Source organism: Oncorhynchus keta, chromosome 27 (assembly GCF_023373465.1).
Source record: "Oncorhynchus keta strain PuntledgeMale-10-30-2019 chromosome 27, Oket_V2, whole genome shotgun sequence".
Classification (NCBI taxonomy): Eukaryota; Metazoa; Chordata; class Actinopteri; order Salmoniformes; family Salmonidae; genus Oncorhynchus; species Oncorhynchus keta.
Genome location: NC_068447.1, coordinates 11,643,329 through 11,661,106, shown reverse-complemented (window position 1 = coordinate 11,661,106; position 17,778 = coordinate 11,643,329). Strand labels below are relative to the sequence as shown.

At 44.9% G+C, this 17,778-nt stretch overlaps 1 protein-coding gene across 1 annotated transcript in view; it reads right to left on the bottom strand.

The window, feature by feature from the left end:
• Positions 1-17,778, bottom strand: part of LOC118375334 (laminin subunit beta-2-like) — a 119,135-nt gene that overhangs the window by 53,755 nt on the left and 47,602 nt on the right. Inside the window, exons 8-10 of the mRNA XM_052481679.1 lie at positions 15,385-15,584; positions 14,381-14,501; positions 10,673-10,861 (exon numbers count right to left, since the gene is read on the bottom strand). Of these exons, the coding sequence (XP_052337639.1) occupies positions 10,673-10,861; positions 14,381-14,501; positions 15,385-15,584 (510 nt within the window). The remainder of the gene's footprint in view (positions 1-10,672; positions 10,862-14,380; positions 14,502-15,384; positions 15,585-17,778) is intronic.

Below are 17,778 nucleotides of genomic sequence, written 5' to 3'. Positions count from 1 at the left end.
TAACTCCCCTAGGAGTCACAATGTCTTCTCTGTTGGAATCTGGTCGTCTGCTGGAGAGTCTCTGGTTAACTTCCCCAGAAGTCACAATGTCTTCTCTGTTGGAATCTGGTCCGTCTGCTGGAGAGTCAGTTCATCAGAGAGTCTCTGGTTAACTCCCCTAGGAGTCACAATGTCTTCTCTGTTGGAATCTGGTCCGTCTGCTGGAGAGTCAGTTCATCAGAGAGTCTCTGGTTAACTCCCCTAGGAGTCACAATGTCTTCTCTGTTGGAATCTGGTCTTCTGTTTGAGAGTCAGTTCATCAGAGAGTCTCTGGTTAACTCCCCTAGGAGTCACAATGTCTTCTCTGTTGGAATCTGGTCCGTCTGCTGGAGAGTCAGTTCATCAGAGAGTCTCTGGTTAACTCCCCTAGGAGTCACAATGTCTTCTCTGTTGGAATCTGGTCCGTCTGTTGGAGAGTCAGTTCATCAGAGAGTCTCTGGTTAACTCCCCTAGGAGTCACAATGTCTTCTCTGTTGGAATCTGGTCCGTCTGCTGGAGAGTCAGTTCATCAGAGAGTCTCTGGTTAACTCCCCTAGGAGTCACAATGTCTTCTCTGTTGGAATCTGGTCGTCTGTTGGAGAGTCAGTTCATCAGAGAGTCTCTGGTTAACTCCCCTAGGAGTCACAATGTCTTCTCTGTTGGAATCTGGTCGTCTGCTGGAGAGTCAGTTCATCAGAGACTCTCTGGTTAACTCCCCTAGGAGTCACAATGTCTTCTCTGTTGGAATCTGGTCCGTCTGCTAGAGAGTCAGTTCATCAGAGAGTCTCTGGTTAACTCCCCTAGGAGTCACAATGTCTTCTCTGTTGGAATCTGGTCGTCTGCTGGAGAGTCTCTGGTTAACTTCCCCAGAAGTCACAATGTCTTCTCTGTTGGAATCTGGTCCGTCTGCTAGAGAGTCAGTTCATCAGAGACTCTCTGGTTAACTCCCCTAGGAGTCACAATGTCTTCTCTGTTGGAATCTGGTCCGTCTGCTGGAGAGTCAGTTCATCAGAGAGTCTCTGGTTAACTCCCCTAGGAGTCACAATGTCTTCTCTGTTGGAATCTGGTCGTCTGCTGGAGAGTCAGTTCATCAGAGAGTCTCTGGTTAACTCCCCTAGGAGTCACAATGTCTTCTCTGTTGGAATCTGGTCCGTCTGCTAGAGAGTCAGTTCATCAGAGACTCTCTGGTTAACTCCCATAGGAGTCACAATGTCTTCTCTGTTGGAATCTGGTCCGTCTGCTGGAGAGTCAGTTCATCAGAGAGTCTCTGGTTAACTCCCCTAGGAGTCACAATGTCTTCTCTGTTGGAATCTGGTCCGTCTGCTGGAGAGTCAGTTCATCAGAGAGTCTCTGGTTAACTCCCCTAGGAGTCACAATGTCTTCTCTGTTGGAATCTGGTCCGTCTGCTAGAGAGTCAGTTCATCAGAGAGTCTCTGGTTAACTCCCCTAGGAGTCACAATGTCTTCTCTGTTGGAATCTGGTCCGTCTGCTGGAGAGTCAGTTCATCAGAGACTCTCTGGTTAACTCCCCTAGGAGTCACAATGTCTTCTCTGTTGGAATCTGGTCCGTCTGCTGGAGAGTCAGTTCATCAGAGAGTCTCTGGTTAACTCCCCTTGGAGTCACAATGTCTTCTCTGTTGGAATCTGGTCCGTCTGCTAGAGAGTCAGTTCATCAGAGAGTCTCTGGTTAACTCCCCTAGGAGTCACAATGTCTTCTCTGTTGGAATCTGGTCCGTCTGCTGGAGAGTCAGTTCATCAGAGAGTCTCTGGTTAACTCCCCTAGGAGTCACAATGTCTTCTCTGTTGGAATCTGGTCCGTCTGTTGGAGAGTCAGTTCATCAGAGAGTCTCTGGTTAACTCCCCTAGGAGTCACAATGTCTTCTCTGTTGGAATCTGGTCCGTCTGTTGGAGATTCAGTTCATCAGAGAGTCTCTGGTTAACTCCCCTAGGAGTCACAATGTCTTCTCTGTTGGAATCTGGTCCGTCTGCTAGAGAGTCAGTTCATCAGAGAGTCTCTGGTTAACTCCCCTAGGAGTCACAATGTCTTCTCTGTTGGAATCTGGTCGTCTGCTAGAGAGTCAGTTCATCAGAGAGTCTCTGGTTAACTCCCCTAGGAGTCACAATGTCTTCTCTGTTGGAATCTGGTCCGTCTGCTGGAGAGTCAGTTCATCAGAGAGTCTCTGGTTAACTCCCCTAGGAGTCACAATGTCTTCTCTGTTGGAATCTGGTCCGTCTGCTAGAGAGTCAGTTCATCAGAGAGTCTCTGGTTAACTCCCCTAGGAGTCACAATGTCTTCTCTGTTGGAATCTGGTCGTCTGCTAGAGAGTCAGTTCATCAGAGAGTCTCTGGTTAACTCCCTAGGAGTCACAATGTCTTCTCTGTTGGAATCTGGTCCGTCTGCTGGAGAGTCAGTTCATCAGAGAGTCTCTGGTTAACTTCCCCAGGAGTCACAATGTCTTCTCTGTTGGAATCTGGTCCGTCTGCTGGAGAGTCAGTTCATCAGAGAGTCTCTGGTTAACTCCCCCAGGAGTCACAATGTCTTCTCTGTTGGAATCTGGTCCGTCTGCTGGAGAGTCAGTTCATCAGAGAGTCTCTGGTTAACTTCCCCAGGAGTCACAATGTCTTCTCTGTTGGAATCTGGTCCGTCTGCTGGAGAGTCAGTTCATCAGAGAGTCTCTGGTTAACTCCCTCAGGAGTCACAATGTCCTCTCTGTTGGAATCTGGTCCGTCTGCTGGAGAGTCAGTTCATCAGAGAGTCTCTGGTTAACTCCCCTAGGAGTCACAATGTCTTCTCTGTTGGAATCTGGTCGTCTGTTGGAGAGTCAGTTCATCAGAGAGTCTCTGGTTAACTCCCCTAGGAGTCACAATGTCTTCTCTGTTGGAATCTGGTCCGTCTGCTGGAGAGTCAGTTCATCAGAGAGTCTCTGGTTAACTCCCCTAGGAGTCACAATGTCTTCTCTGTTGGAATCTGGTCGTCTGTTGGAGAGTCAGTTCATCAGAGAGTCTCTGGTTAACTCCCCTAGGAGTCACAATGTCTTCTCTGTTGGAATCTGGTCGTCTGCTGGAGAGTCTCTGGTTAACTCCCCTAGGAGTCACAATGTCTTCTCTGTTGGAATCTGGTCCGTCTGCTGGAGAGTCAGTTCATCAGAGAGTCTCTGGTTAACTCCCCTAGGAGTCACAATGTCTTCTCTGTTGGAATCTGGTCCGTCTGTTGGAGAGTCAGTTCATCAGAGAGTCTCTGGTTAACTCCCCTAGGAGTCACAATGTCTTCTCTGTTGGAATCTGGTCCGTCTGTTGGAGAGTCAGTTCATCAGAGAGTCTCTGGTTAACTCCCCTAGGAGTCACAATGTCTTCTCTGTTGGAATCTGGTCGTCTGCTAGAGAGTCCGTTCATCAGAGAGTCTCTGGTTAACTCCCCTAGGAGTCACAATGTCTTCTCTGTTGGAATCTGGTCATCTGCTAGAGAGTCAGTTCATCAGAGAGTCTCTGGTTAACTCCCCTAGGAGTCACAATGTCTTCTCTGTTGGAATCTGGTCCGTCTGCTGGAGAGTCAGTTCATCAGAGAGTCTCTGGTTAACTCCCCTAGGAGTCACAATGTCTTCTCTGTTGGAATCTGGTCGTCTGCTGGAGAGTCAGTTCATCAGAGAGTCTCTGGTTAACTCCCCTAGGAGTCACAATGCCCTTCGTTGTCGTAGCTTTCTCCCCGGCTCTGGATAGTGTCTGTTGTCATGGATACGTCAGGCCTACAGATCGTCGTTGCATAGAATAGATGCTTCCACGGTTGTTGGTATTCTTGTACTAGACTCACAGAATTTCCAGCTGTAGACCAGTAACTACACATTTAGGATTTGCTCTTATTCTGTAGTGATCGATAGTCTCAGAGCTGAACCATTTCCAGCTGAGAAGCCAAAACTACACGGTGTCTGGTCTCCTGGGCCTCCAGAGTTGTAGTTCTTAACCATTTCCAGCTGTGTAGCCAAAACTACACGGTGTCTGGTCTCCTGGGCCTCCAGAGTTGTAGTTCTTAACCATTTCCAGCTGTGTAGCCAAAACTACACGGTGTCTGGTCTCCTGGGCCTCCAGAGTTGTAGTTCTTAACCATTTCCAGCTGTGTAGCCAAAACTACACGGTGTCTGGTCTCCTGGGCCTCCAGAGCTGTAGTTCTTAACCATTTCCAGCTGTGTAGCAAAAACTACACGGTGTCTGGTCTCCTGGGCCTCCAGAGTTGTAGTTCTTAACCATTTCCAGCTGTGTAGCCAAAACTACAGCTGGATGGTGTCCGTGGCCGATATAGTTGTAGTTCTTAACCATTTCAACGTGTAGCGACAGCTATATATTTTCTGTTGTAATGGCCGATAGAGTTGTAGTTCTTAACCATTTCAACGTGTAGCGACAGCTCCATATTTTCTGTTGTAATGGCCGATAGAGTTGTAGTTCTTAACCATTTCAACGTGTAGCGACAGCTCCATATTTTCTGTTGTAATGGCCGATAGAGTTGTAGTTCTTAACCATTTCAACGTGTAGCGACAGCTCCATATTTTCTGTTGTAATGGCCGATATAGTTGTAGTTCTTAACCATTTCAACGTGTAGCGTCAGCTATATATTTTCTGTTGTAATGGCCGATAGAGTTGTAGTTCTTAACCATTTAAACGTGTAGCGACAGCTCCATATTTTCTGTTGTAATGGCCGATAGAGTTGTAGTTCTTAACCATTTCAACGTGTAGCAACAGCTCCATATTTTCTGTTGTAATGGCCGATAGAGTTGTAGTTCTTAACCATTTCAACGTGTAGCGACAGCTCCATATTTTCTGTTGTAATGGCCGATAGAGTTGTAGTTCTTAACCATTTCAACGTGTAGCGTCAGCTATATATTTTCTGTTGTAATGGCCGATAGAGTTGTAGTTCTTAACCATTTCAACGTGTAGCGACAGCTCCATATTTTCTGTTGTAATGGCCGATAGAGTTGTAGTTCTTAACCATTTCAACGTGTAGCGACAGCTCCATATTTTCTGTTGTAATGGCCGATAGAGTTGTAGTTCTTAACCATTTCAACGTGTAGCGACAGCTCCATATTTTCTGTTGTAATGGCCGATAGAGTTGTAGTTCTTAACCATTTCAACGTGTAGCGACAGCTCCATATTTTCTGTTGTAATGGCCGATAGAGTTGTAGTTCTTAACCATTTCAACGTGTAGCGACAGCTCCATATTTTCTGTTGTAATGGCCGATAGAGTTGTAGTTCTTAACCATTTCAACGTGTAGCGACAGCTCCATATTTTCTGTTGTAATGGCCGATAGAGTTGTAGTTCTTAACCATTTCAACGTGTAGCGACAGCTCCATATTTTCTGTTGTAATGGCCGATAGAGTTGTAGTTCTTAACCATTTCAACGTGTAGCGACAGCTCCATATTTTCTGTTGTAATGGCCGATAGAGTTGTAGCCATTCCAACATGGGGACTCCGTCGCAGCATTCTCTGACTTAATGTACATTTAGTATGAAGTGGGTTTTATACTCTGTGGAAGAAGGGGAGGTTCTATGACACTTAATGTTATGTCTGGGCTCATGAGGGTGTGGCCACTGACTAGTTAAACTTTATTTGAAAATCTATAGAAAGTTAACATCACATTACATATTTTCACAAATAGTTTCTTGTTGAATCACATACGTTTCACAATATTTATATGTGAACCTGACAGCCGGGAAATTTACACTTTAAGAGATACAGTTATGTGTGTTTCTTATCCTTCATGAGATCACCAAATGAAACACACTCTACATGAATGTCCCTTAAATATCCACGGACCATTCCCACGTTCTCAAAAATAGAAATATTGTTTCATTATTCAAACTTTTGTTGTCCAAGGGGCTCTGTGTTCCACTGTTTACATTCCAATCTCGAACACTACACAGCACAGAGGCAGCGTATTTTATGACTCCCCCGCTAGGAGAGAGAGCACGCTGTAGAGCGGACCCCCTGTAACCTGATCCTTCAGATCGTCACAGGAGTGTCATGACAACAACCACCAATGTTTTTTCCCCTCTGACATCATCGCAAGCACAATAGAACAGCAGAATATGTACTATGATGTTTTTGTTCCAAGAAGCTGGACGCTCCTCTTCTCTCTCTTATAAACAGAATATGTTCTTTGTTCCAAGACGCTTGACACTGCTCTCCTCTTATAAACAGAATATGTTCTTTGAGCCAAGATGCTTGACACTGCTCTCCTCTTATAAACAGAATATGTTCTTTGAGCCAAGATGCTTGACACTGCTCTCCTCTTATAAACAGAATATGTTCTTTGTTCCAAGATGCTTGACACTGCTCTCCTCTTATAAACAGAATATGTTCTTTGAGCCAAGATGCTTGACACTGCTCTCTTCTTATAAACAGAATATGTTCTTTGTTCCAAGATGCTTGACACTGCTCTCCTCTTATAAACAGAATATGTTCTTTGTTCCAAGATGCTTGACACTGCTCTCCTCCTTTTGTAAACAAAATAAAAACAATAACAAATGCGCCTACGGGGCGACCAGTTGCTCGGTCTCACCTGCAGATCTCAGCTTTAATAACCATCACGGACACACACACACACTACCAAGAAAACATGGAAACGCAAAATCTCCTGGACATAAAGTGATGGTAGGGTTTCAACGAGAAAATAACCTTCATACGTACCTATCATCACTCATACACAGTCTGATAATGTAAGAAATACACACACAGATCCTGTGTTCCAGGCCAGAGATGCGATCAGTCGACCCCCTCTACTCACCACTACAGACTCCTGGGTCTCTGATGTATTTGATTCCAGACCCCCTCTACTCACCACTACAGACTCCTGGGTCTCTGATGTAATTGATTCCAGACACCCTCTACTCACCACTACAGACTCCTGGGTCTCTGATGTATTTGATTCCAGACCCCCTCTACTCACTACTACAGACTCCTGGGTCGCTGATGTATTTGATTCCAGACCCCCTCTACTCACTACTACAGACTCCTGGGTCTCTGATGTATTTGATTCCAGACCCCCTCTACTCACTACTACAGACTCCTGGGTCTCTGATGTATTTGATTCCAGACCCCCTCTACTCACCACTACAGACTCCTGGGTCTCTGATGTATTTGATTCCAGACCCCCTCTACTCACCACTACAGACTCCTGGGTCTCTGATGTATTTGATTCCAGACCCCCTCTACTCACCACTACAGACTCCTGGGTCTCTGATGTATTTGATTCCAGACCCCCTCTACTCACCACTACAGACTCCTGGGTCTCTGATGTATTTGATTCCAGACCCCCTCTACTCACCACTACAGACTCCTGGGTCTCTGATGTATTTGATTCCAGACCCCCTCTACTCACCACTACAGACTCCTGGGTCTCTGAGGTATTTGATTCCAGACCCCCTCTACTCACCACTACAGACTCCTGGGTCTCTGATGTAATTGATTCCAGACACCCTCTACTCACCACTACAGACTCCTGGGTCTCTGATGTATTTGATTCCAGACCCCCTCTACTCACTACTACAGACTCCTGGGTCGCTGATGTATTTGATTCCAGACCCCCTCTACTCACTACTACAGACTCCTGGGTCTCTGATGTATTTGATTCCAGACCCCCTCTACTCACTACTACAGACTCCTGGGTCTCTGATGTATTTGATTCCAGACCCCCTCTACTCACCACTACAGACTCCTGGGTCTCTGATGTATTTGATTCCAGACCCCCTCTACTCACCACTACAGACTCCTGGGTCTCTGATGTATTTGATTCCAGACCCCCTCTACTCACCACTACAGACTCCTGGGTCTCTGATGTATTTGATTCCAGACCCCTCTACTCACCACTACAGACTCCTGGGTCTCTGATGTATTTGATTCCAGACCCCCTCTACTCACCACTACAGACTCCTGGGTCTCTGATGTATTTGATTCCAGACCCCCTCTACTCACCACTACAGACTCCTGGGTCTCTGATGTATTTGATTCCAGACCCCCTCTACTCACTACTACAGACTCCTGGGTCTCTGATGTATTTGATTCCAGACCCCCTCTACTCACCACTACAGACTCCTGGGTCTCTGATGTATTTGATTCCAGACCCCCTCTACTCACTACTACAGACTCCTGGGTCGCTGATGTATTTGATTCCAGACCCCCTCTACTCACTACTACAGACTCCTGGGTCTCTGAGGTATTTGATTCCAGACTCCCTCTACGCACCACTACAGACTCCTGGGTCTCTGAGGTATTTGATTGCAGACCCCCTCTACTCACCACTACAGACTCCTGGGTCTCTGAGGTATTTGATTCCAGACTCCCTCTACGCACCACTACAGACTCCTGGGTCTCTGAGGTATTTGATTCCAGACCCCCTCTACGCACCACTACAGACTCCTGGGTCTCTGATGTATTTGATTCCAGACCCCCTCTACTCACCACTACAGACTCCTGGGTCTCTGATGTAATTGATTCCAGACACCCTCTACTCACTACTACAGACTCCTGGGTCTCTGAGGTATTTGATTCCAGACCCCCTCTACTCACCACTACAGACTCCTGGGTCTCTGATGTATTTGATTCCAGACCCCCTCTACTCACCACTACAGACTCCTGGGTCTCTGATGTAATTGATTCCACACCCCCTCTACTCACCACTACAGACTCCTGGGTCTCTGATGTATTTGATTGCAGACCCCCTCTACTCACCACTACAGACTCCTGGGTCTCTGAGGTATTTGATTCCAGACCCCCTCTACTCACCACTACAGACTCCTGGGTCTCTGAGGTATTTGATTCCAGACCCCCTCTACTCACTACTACAGACTCCTGGGTCGCTGATGTATTTGATTCCACACCCCCTCTACTCACCACTACAGACTCCTGGGTCGCTGATGTATTTGATTCCAGACCCCCTCTACTCACTACTACAGACTCCTGGGTCTCTGATGTATTTGATTCGAGACCCCCTCTACTCACCACTACAGACTCCTGGGTCTCTGATGTATTTGATTCCAGACCCCCTCTACTCACTACTACAGACTCCTGGGTCTCTGAGGTATTTGATTCCAGACCCCCTCTACTCACCACTACAGACTCCTGGGTCTCTGAGGTATTTGATTCCAGACCCCCTCTACTCACCACTACAGACTCCTGGGTCGCTGACGTATTTGATTCCAGACCCCCTCTACTCACTACTACAGACTCCTGGGTCGCTGATGTATTTGATTCCAGACCCCCTCTACTCACTACTACAGACTCCTGGGTCTCTGAGGTATTTGAAACCAGACTCCCTCTACGCACCACTACAGACTCCTGGGTCTCTGAGGTATTTGATTGCAGACCCCCTCTACTCACCACTACAGACTCCTGGGTCTCTGAGGTATTTTATTCCAGACTCCCTCTACGCACCACTACAGACTCCTGGGTCTCTGAGGTATTTGATTCCAGACCCCCTACGCACCACTACAGACTCCTGGGTCTCTGATGTATTTGATTCCAGACCCCCTCTACTCACCACTACAGACTCCTGGGTCTCTGATGTAATTGATTCCAGACACCCTCTACTCACTACTACAGACTCCTGGGTCTCTGAGGTATTTGATTCCAGACCCCCTCTACTCACCACTACAGACTCCTGGGTCTCTGATGTATTTGATTCCAGACCCCCTCTACTCACCACTACAGACTCCTGGGTCTCTGATGTAATTGATTCCACACCCCTCTACTCACCACTACAGACTCCTGGGTCTCTGATGTATTTGATTGCAGACCCCCTCTACTCACCACTACAGACTCCTGGGTCTCTGAGGTATTTGATTCCAGACCCCTCTACTCACCACTACAGACTCCTGGGTCTCTGAGGTATTTGATTCCAGACCCCCTCTACTCACTACTACAGACTCCTGGGTCGCTGATGTATTTGATTCCACACCCCCTCTACTCACCACTACAGACTCCTGGGTCGCTGATGTATTTGATTCCAGACCCCCTCTACTCACTACTACAGACTCCTGGGTCTCTGATGTATTTGATTCCAGACCCCCTCTACTCACCACTACAGACTCCTGGGTCTCTGATGTATTTGATTGCAGACCCCCTCTACTCACCACTACAGACTCCTGGGTCTCTGAGGTATTTGATTCCAGACCCCCTCTACTCACCACTACAGACTCCTGGGTCTCTGAGGTATTTGATTCCAGACCCCCTCTACTCACTACTACAGACTCCTGGGTCGCTGATGTATTTGATTCCACACCCCCTCTACTCACCACTACAGACTCCTGGGTCGCTGATGTATTTGATTCCAGACCCCCTCTACTCACTACTACAGACTCCTGGGTCTCTGATGTATTTTATTCCAGACCCCCTCTACTCACCACTACAGACTCCTGGGTCTCTGATGTATTTGATTCCAGACCCCCTCTACTCACCACTACAGACTCCTGGGTCACTGATGTATTTGATTCCAGACCCCCTCTACTCACCACTACAGACTCCTGGGTCGCTGATGTATTTGATTCCAGACCCCCTCTACTCACCACTACAGACTCCTGGGTCTCTGATGTATTTGATTCCAGACCCCCTCTACTCACTACTACAGACTCCTGGGTCTCTGATGTAATTGATTCCACACCCCCTCTACTCACCACTACAGACTCCTGGGTCTCTGATGTCCCTGCTGGGGTTCAGGTAATAGAAGGGTTTACACATCTCACAAGTGCGTCCCATGGTGTTGTGGAGACAATCGTCACAGACGCCACCGTTGGCATTGCCCGTGGACAGGTACACCGCCATGTCAAAGTGACACTGGTTGGAGTGACCATTACAGTTGCATTCTGGGTTGAGACAAAAGGACAGCTATTAAAACATTAAATAAAGATTTGATTACAATCTCATTCTATTGGATTTTGACTACTGCTGTGTGATGAGTAACTGATGAGTAGGAGATGAATAAGAAATGTAATGTTTCTTGTTATGGTAATTAAGATTGGAGTCTCATTCGTTTGGTTATGACTTTTGACTGGTGTGCTCATTATAATATTCAGTGATGTGGTGCAGATTAGAGATGTTTCTTCTCATGGTGTGCTCATTATAATATTCAGTGATGTGGTGCAGATTAGAGATGTTTCTTCTCATGGTGTGCTCATTATAATATTCAGTGATGTGGTGCAGATTAGAGATGTTTCTTCTCATGGTGTGCTCATTATAATATTCAGTGATGTGGTGCAGATTAGAGATGTTCCTCCTCATGGTGTGCTCATTATAATATTCAGTGATGTGGTGCAGATTAGAGATGTTTCTTCTCATGGTGTGCTCATTATAATATTCAGTGATGTGGTGCAGATTAGAGATGTTCCTCCTCATGGTGTGCTCATTATAATATTCAGTGATGTGGTGCAGATTAGAGATGTTCCTCCTCATGGTGTGCTCATTATAATATTCAGTGATGTGGTGCAGATTAGAGATGTTTCTTCTCATGGTGTGCTCATTATAATATTCAGTGATGTGGTGCAGATTAGAGATGTTCCTCCTCATGGTGTGCTCATTATAATATTCAGTGATGTGGTGCAGATTAGAGATGTTCCTCCTCATGGTGTGCTCATTATAATATTCAGTGATGTGGTGCAGATTAGAGATGTTTCTTCTCATGGTGTGCTCATTATAATATTCAGTGATGTGGTGCAGATTAGAGATGTTCCTCCTCATGGTGTGCTCATTATAATATTCAGTGATGTGGTGCAGATTAGAGATGTTTCTTCTCATGGTGTGCTCATTACAATATTCAGTGATGTGGTGCAGATTAGAGTTGTTTCTTCTCATGGTGTGCTCATTATAATATGCAGTGATGTGGTGCAGATTAGAGATGTTTCTTCTCATGGTTTGCTCATTATAATATTCAGTGATGTGGTGCAGATTAGAGATGTTCCTCCTCATGGTGTGCTCATTATAATATTCAGTGATGTGGTGCAGATTAGAGATGTTCCTCCTCATGGTGTGCTCATTATAATATTCAGTGATGTGGTGCAGATTAGAGATGTTCCTCCTCATGGTGTGCTCATTATAATATTCAGTGATGTGGTGCAGATTAGAGATGTTTCTTCTCATGGTGTGCTCATTATAATATTCAGTGATGTGGTGCAGATTAGAGATGTTTCTTCTCATGGTGTGCTCATTATAATATTCAGTGATGTGGTGCAGATTAGAGATGTTCCTCCTCATGGTGTGCTCATTATAATATTCAGTGATGTGGTGCAGATTAGAGATGTTTCTTCTCATGGTGTGCTCATTATAATATTCAGTGATGTGGTGCAGATTAGAGATGTTCCTCCTCATGGTGTGCTCATTATAATATTCAGTGATGTGGTGCAGATTAGAGATGTTTCTTCTCATGGTTTGCTCATTATAATATTCAGTGATGTGGTGCAGATTAGAGATGTTTCTTCTCATGGTGTGCTCATTATAATATTCAGTGATGTGTTGCAGATTAGAGATGTTCCTTCTCATGGTGTGCTCATTATAATATTCAGTGATGTGGTGCAGATTAGAGATGTTCCTCCTCATGGTGTGCTCATTATAATATTCAGTGATGTGGTGCAGATTAGAGATGTTTCTTCTCATGGTGTGCTCATTATAATATTCAGTGATGTGGTGCAGATTAGAGATGTTCCTCCTCATGGTGTGCTCATTATAATATTCAGTGATGTGGTGCAGATTAGAGATGTTTCTTCTCATGGTGTGCTCATTATAATATTCAGTGATGTGGTGCAGATTAGAGATGTTCCTCCTCATGGTGTGCTCATTATAATATTCAGTGATGTGGTGCAGATTAGAGATGTTCCTCCTCATGGTGTGCTCATTATAATATTCAGTGATGTGGTGCAGATTAGAGATGTTCCTCCTCATGGTGTGCTCATTATAATATTCAGTGATGTGGTGCAGATTAGAGATGTTCCTCCTCATGGTGTGCTCATTATAATATTCAGTGATGTGGTGCAGATTAGAGATGTTCCTCCTCATGGTGTGCTCATTATAATATTCAGTGATGTGGTGCAGATTAGAGATGTTCCTCCTCATGGTGTGCTCATTATAATATTCAGTGATGTGGTGCAGATTAGAGATGTTCCTCCTCATGGTGTGCTCATTATAATATTCAGTGATGTGGTGCAGATTAGAGATGTCCCTCCTCATGGTGTGCTCATTATAATATTCAGTGATGTGGTGCAGATTAGAGATGTTCCTCCTCATGGTGTGCTCATTATAATATTCAGTGATGTGGTGCAGATTAGAGATGTTCCTCCTCATGGTGTGCTCATTATAATATTCAGTGATGTGGTGCAGATTAGAGATGTTTCTTCTCATGGTGTGCTCATTATAATATTCAGTGATGTGGTGCAGATTAGAGATGTTTCTTCTCATGGTGTGCTCATTATAATATTCAGTGATGTGGTGCAGATTAGAGATGTTCCTCCTCATGGTGTGCTCATTATAATATTCAGTGATGTGGTGCAGATTAGAGATGTTTCTCCTCATGGTGTGCTCATTATAATATTCAGTGATGTGGTGCAGATTAGAGATGTTCCTCCTCATGGTGTGCTCATTATAATATTCAGTGATGTGGTGCAGATTAGAGATGTTTCTCCTCATGGTGTGCTCATTATAATATTCAGCGATGTGGTGCAGATTAGAGATGTTTCTTCTCATGGTGTGCTCATTATAATATTCAGTGATGTGGTGCAGATTAGAGATGTTCCTCCTCATGGTGTGCTCATTATAATATTCAGTGATGTGGTGCAGATTAGAGATGTTTCTTCTCATGGTGTGCTCATTATAATATTCAGTGATGTGGTGCAGATTAGAGATGTTCCTCCTCATGGTGTGCTCATTATGATATTCAGTGATGTGGTGCAGATTAGAGATGTTTCTTCTCATGGTTTGCTCATTATAATATTCAGTGATGTGTTGCAGATTAGAGATGTTCCTCCTCATGGTTTGCTCATTATAATATTCAGTGATGTGGTGCAGATTAGAGATGTTTCTTCTCATGGTTTGCTCATTATAATATTCAGTGATGTGGTGCAGATTAGAGATGTTTCTTCTCATGGTGTGCTCATTATAATATTCAGTGATGTGGTGCAGATTAGAGATGTTTCTTCTCATGGTGTGCTCATTATAATATTCAGTGATGTGGTGCAGATTAGAGATGTTTCTTCTCATGGTGTGCTCATTATAATATTCAGTGATGTGGTGCATGCAGATTAGAGATGTTTCTTCTCATGGTGTGCTCATTATAATATTCAGTGATGTGGTGCAGATTAGAGATGTTTCATCTCATGGTGTGGTCCACCACCACTCACTCTTGCAGGCGTTGGTGTTGCGTCCCTCAGCCGGTCTCCAGGGCACGTCGTTATGGAAGTCATCACACAGCTCACAGTTCAGACCCTTGGTGTTGTGCTTACACACACACCTCCCGTGGACCTGAGAGACAGAGAGGCTGAATTAGTCCCAGAGGATCCTAAACACACACCTCCCTTGGACCTGAGAGACAGAGAGGCTGAATTAGTCCCAGAGGATCCTAAACACACACCTCCCATGGACCTGAGAGACAGAGAGGCTGAATTAGTCCCAGAGGATCCTAAACACACACCTCCCGTGGACCTGAGAGACAGAGAGGCTGAATTAGTCCCAGAGGATCCTAAACACACATCTCCCTTGGACCTGAGAGACAGAGAGGCTGAATTAGTCCCAGAGGATCCTAAACACACACCTCCCGTGGACCTGAGAGACAGAGAGGCTGAATTAGTCCCAGAGGATCCTAAACACACCCTCCCATGGACCTGAGAGACAGAGAGGCTGAATTAGTCCCAGAGGATCCTAAACACACACCTCCCATGGACCTGAGAGACAGAGAGGCTGAATTAGTCCCAGAGGATCCTAAACACACACCTCCCGTGGACCTGAGAGACAGAGAGGCTGAATTAGTCCCAGAGGATCCTAAACACACACCTCCCGTGGACCTGAGAGACAGAGAGGCTGAATTAGTCCCAGAGGATCCTAAACACACACCTCCCGTGGACCTGAGAGACAGAGAGGCTGAATTAGTCCCAGAGGATCCTAAACACACACCTCCCATGGACCTGAGAGACAGAGAGGCTGAATTAGTCCCAGAGGATCCTAAACACACCCTCCCATGGACCTGAGAGACAGAGAGGCTGAATTAGTCCCAGAGGATCCTAAACAAACCCTCCCATTCTAACTCCCGTTGCAAAGTTACCTCTGTTTTCAGACAACAGCAATCTTTATAGGGTAGTTCTTCCTCCATACAGCATGGGGGCAGTGCTGTGTTCCTTCACTTACTCACCATGCCCTCCTCATCCTTGATCCCATCGATGGGGGCACACTCGGAGGCGTGGCCATAGCAGAAGCAGTTGCCGCGGACGATCAGCTCATACATGGCGTAGTAGTACTTCTCCTTGATCTCCACGCGGGAGTCCAGCAGGTTGTCACCCAGGGTGTGCAGTTTGGTGAAGTTCACACGCAGGTTAGTGATCTTCAGCTGATCTACACGATGCAGGCAGAGGAGGAGAAGAGAGGAAGGGGGTGAGACAGACAGACAGATTAGGAGGTATACAACAAGCTTTATGAACATCCTAATTCCTATCCTTCAAAGCCAAAGGAAAGGCTCCGGCTAAAACCATCAATTACACCATCAATTATGACAGCCCTGAGCGTCAGTTTCTGAGTGTTACAGGCAATGTTTCAGTGCATGGTTATGGATGTTTTTTAAATAATGTTTTGTCACATACAGTACACCGGATAAGTACAGTGAAATGTGTTGTGTTACAGGGTTAGCCATAGCAGTACGGCGCCCCTCAAGCAAATGTAGGTTAAGTGCCTTGCTCAGGGGTACATCGACAGATATTTCACCTTGCCTCTCTCCTTCTCTCTCCACTTCAACTTAGCGTTTAAACACAAACTAGACAGTCATTTCCCATGAATAAAAATTGGTGGGACTTGCTTTAACTCTTTACAAGTATTTTTGTGGTAGTGGAAGACGTTTAAAATGTTTAATTTAAGCCAAGACGTTAATATAGTCCATGTTAAAATTTAGTAAAAAATAATTGGTCTAATTACTTTGATAGACTACACTATCAACCTTCTTAATTTTTAATTGTACCTTTATTTAACTAGGCAAGTCAGTTAAGAACAAATTCTTATTTTCAATGACGGCCTAGGAACAGTGGGTTAACTGCCTGTTCAGGGGCAGAAGGACAGATTTGTACCTTGTCAGCTCAGGGGTTTGAACTTGTAACCTTGCGGTTACTAGTCCAACGCTCTAACCACTAGGCTACCCTGCCGCCTCTACACTCTAACCACTAGGCTACCCTGCCGCCTATACACTCTAACCACTAGGCTACCCTGCCCCCTCTACACTCTAACCACTAGGCTACCCTGGCGCCTCTACACTCTAACCACTAGGCTACCCTGCCGCCTCTACGCTCTAACCACTAGGCTACCCTGCCGCCTCTACGCTCTAACCACTAGGCTACCCTGCCGCCTCTACGCTCTAACCACTAGGCTACCCTGCCGCCTCTACTCTCTAACCACTAGGCTACCCTGCCACCTCTACGCTCTAACCACTAGGCTACCCTGCCACCTCTACACTCTAACCACTAGGCTACTCTGCCACCTCTACACTCTAACCACTAGGCTACCCTGCCACCTCTACACTCTAACCACTAGGCTACCCTGCCACCTCTACACTCTAACCACTAGGCTAACCTGCCACCTCTACACTCTAACCACTAGGCTACCCTGGAGTGTTAGGCAGTTAGAACACATATTTCATCACAAATAATTACAGTCAGACTGGCCTACTACACTTGTATACAGTCTCATACTAGAATACCACAGTAAGCTGTAACAATACAGATCAAATCAAATCAAATGTATTTATACAGCCCTTCGTACATCAGCTGATATCTCAAAGTGCTGTACAGAAACCCAGCCTAAAACCCCAAACAGCAAGCAATGCAGGACAGAATACAAGGAGACATGGGTGAAGTTAAACATACAAATAAACCTACTTCAACCATAAATTAACGTCATCATCAAATCTTAATAAAATAACAACACCAAAGGATAAAACTGTTAAAATAAAGTTATGACTAGATAGATAAATACATGGATAGATAAATAAAGTTATGACTAGATAGATAAATACATGGATAGATAAATAAAGTTATGACTAGATAGATAAATACATGGATAGATAAATAAAGTTATGACTAGATAGATAAATACATGGATAGATAAATAAAGTTATGACTAGATAGATAAATACATGGATAGATAAATAAAGTTATGACTAGATAGATAAATACATGGATATATAAATAAAGTTATGACTAGATAGATAAATACATGGATAGATAAATAAAGTTATGACTAGATAGATAAATACATGGATATATAAATAAAGTTATGACTAGATAGATAAATACATGGATAGATAAATAAAGTTATGACTAGATAGATAAATACATGGATAGATAAATAAAGTTATGACTAGATAGATAAATACATGGATAGATAAATATATGAATGATACAGGCATGGAAGACCTAATGGATGGATAAAACAAGGTGAAGTTGGACTGATTGGTTTCAGAACTGTATGGTTGAAGGTGTTGATGGTGTCTGTGTCTGTGGGAGGTGGGGGGGAATAATCGGGAGTAGCTATTGCTGTTCTGGTA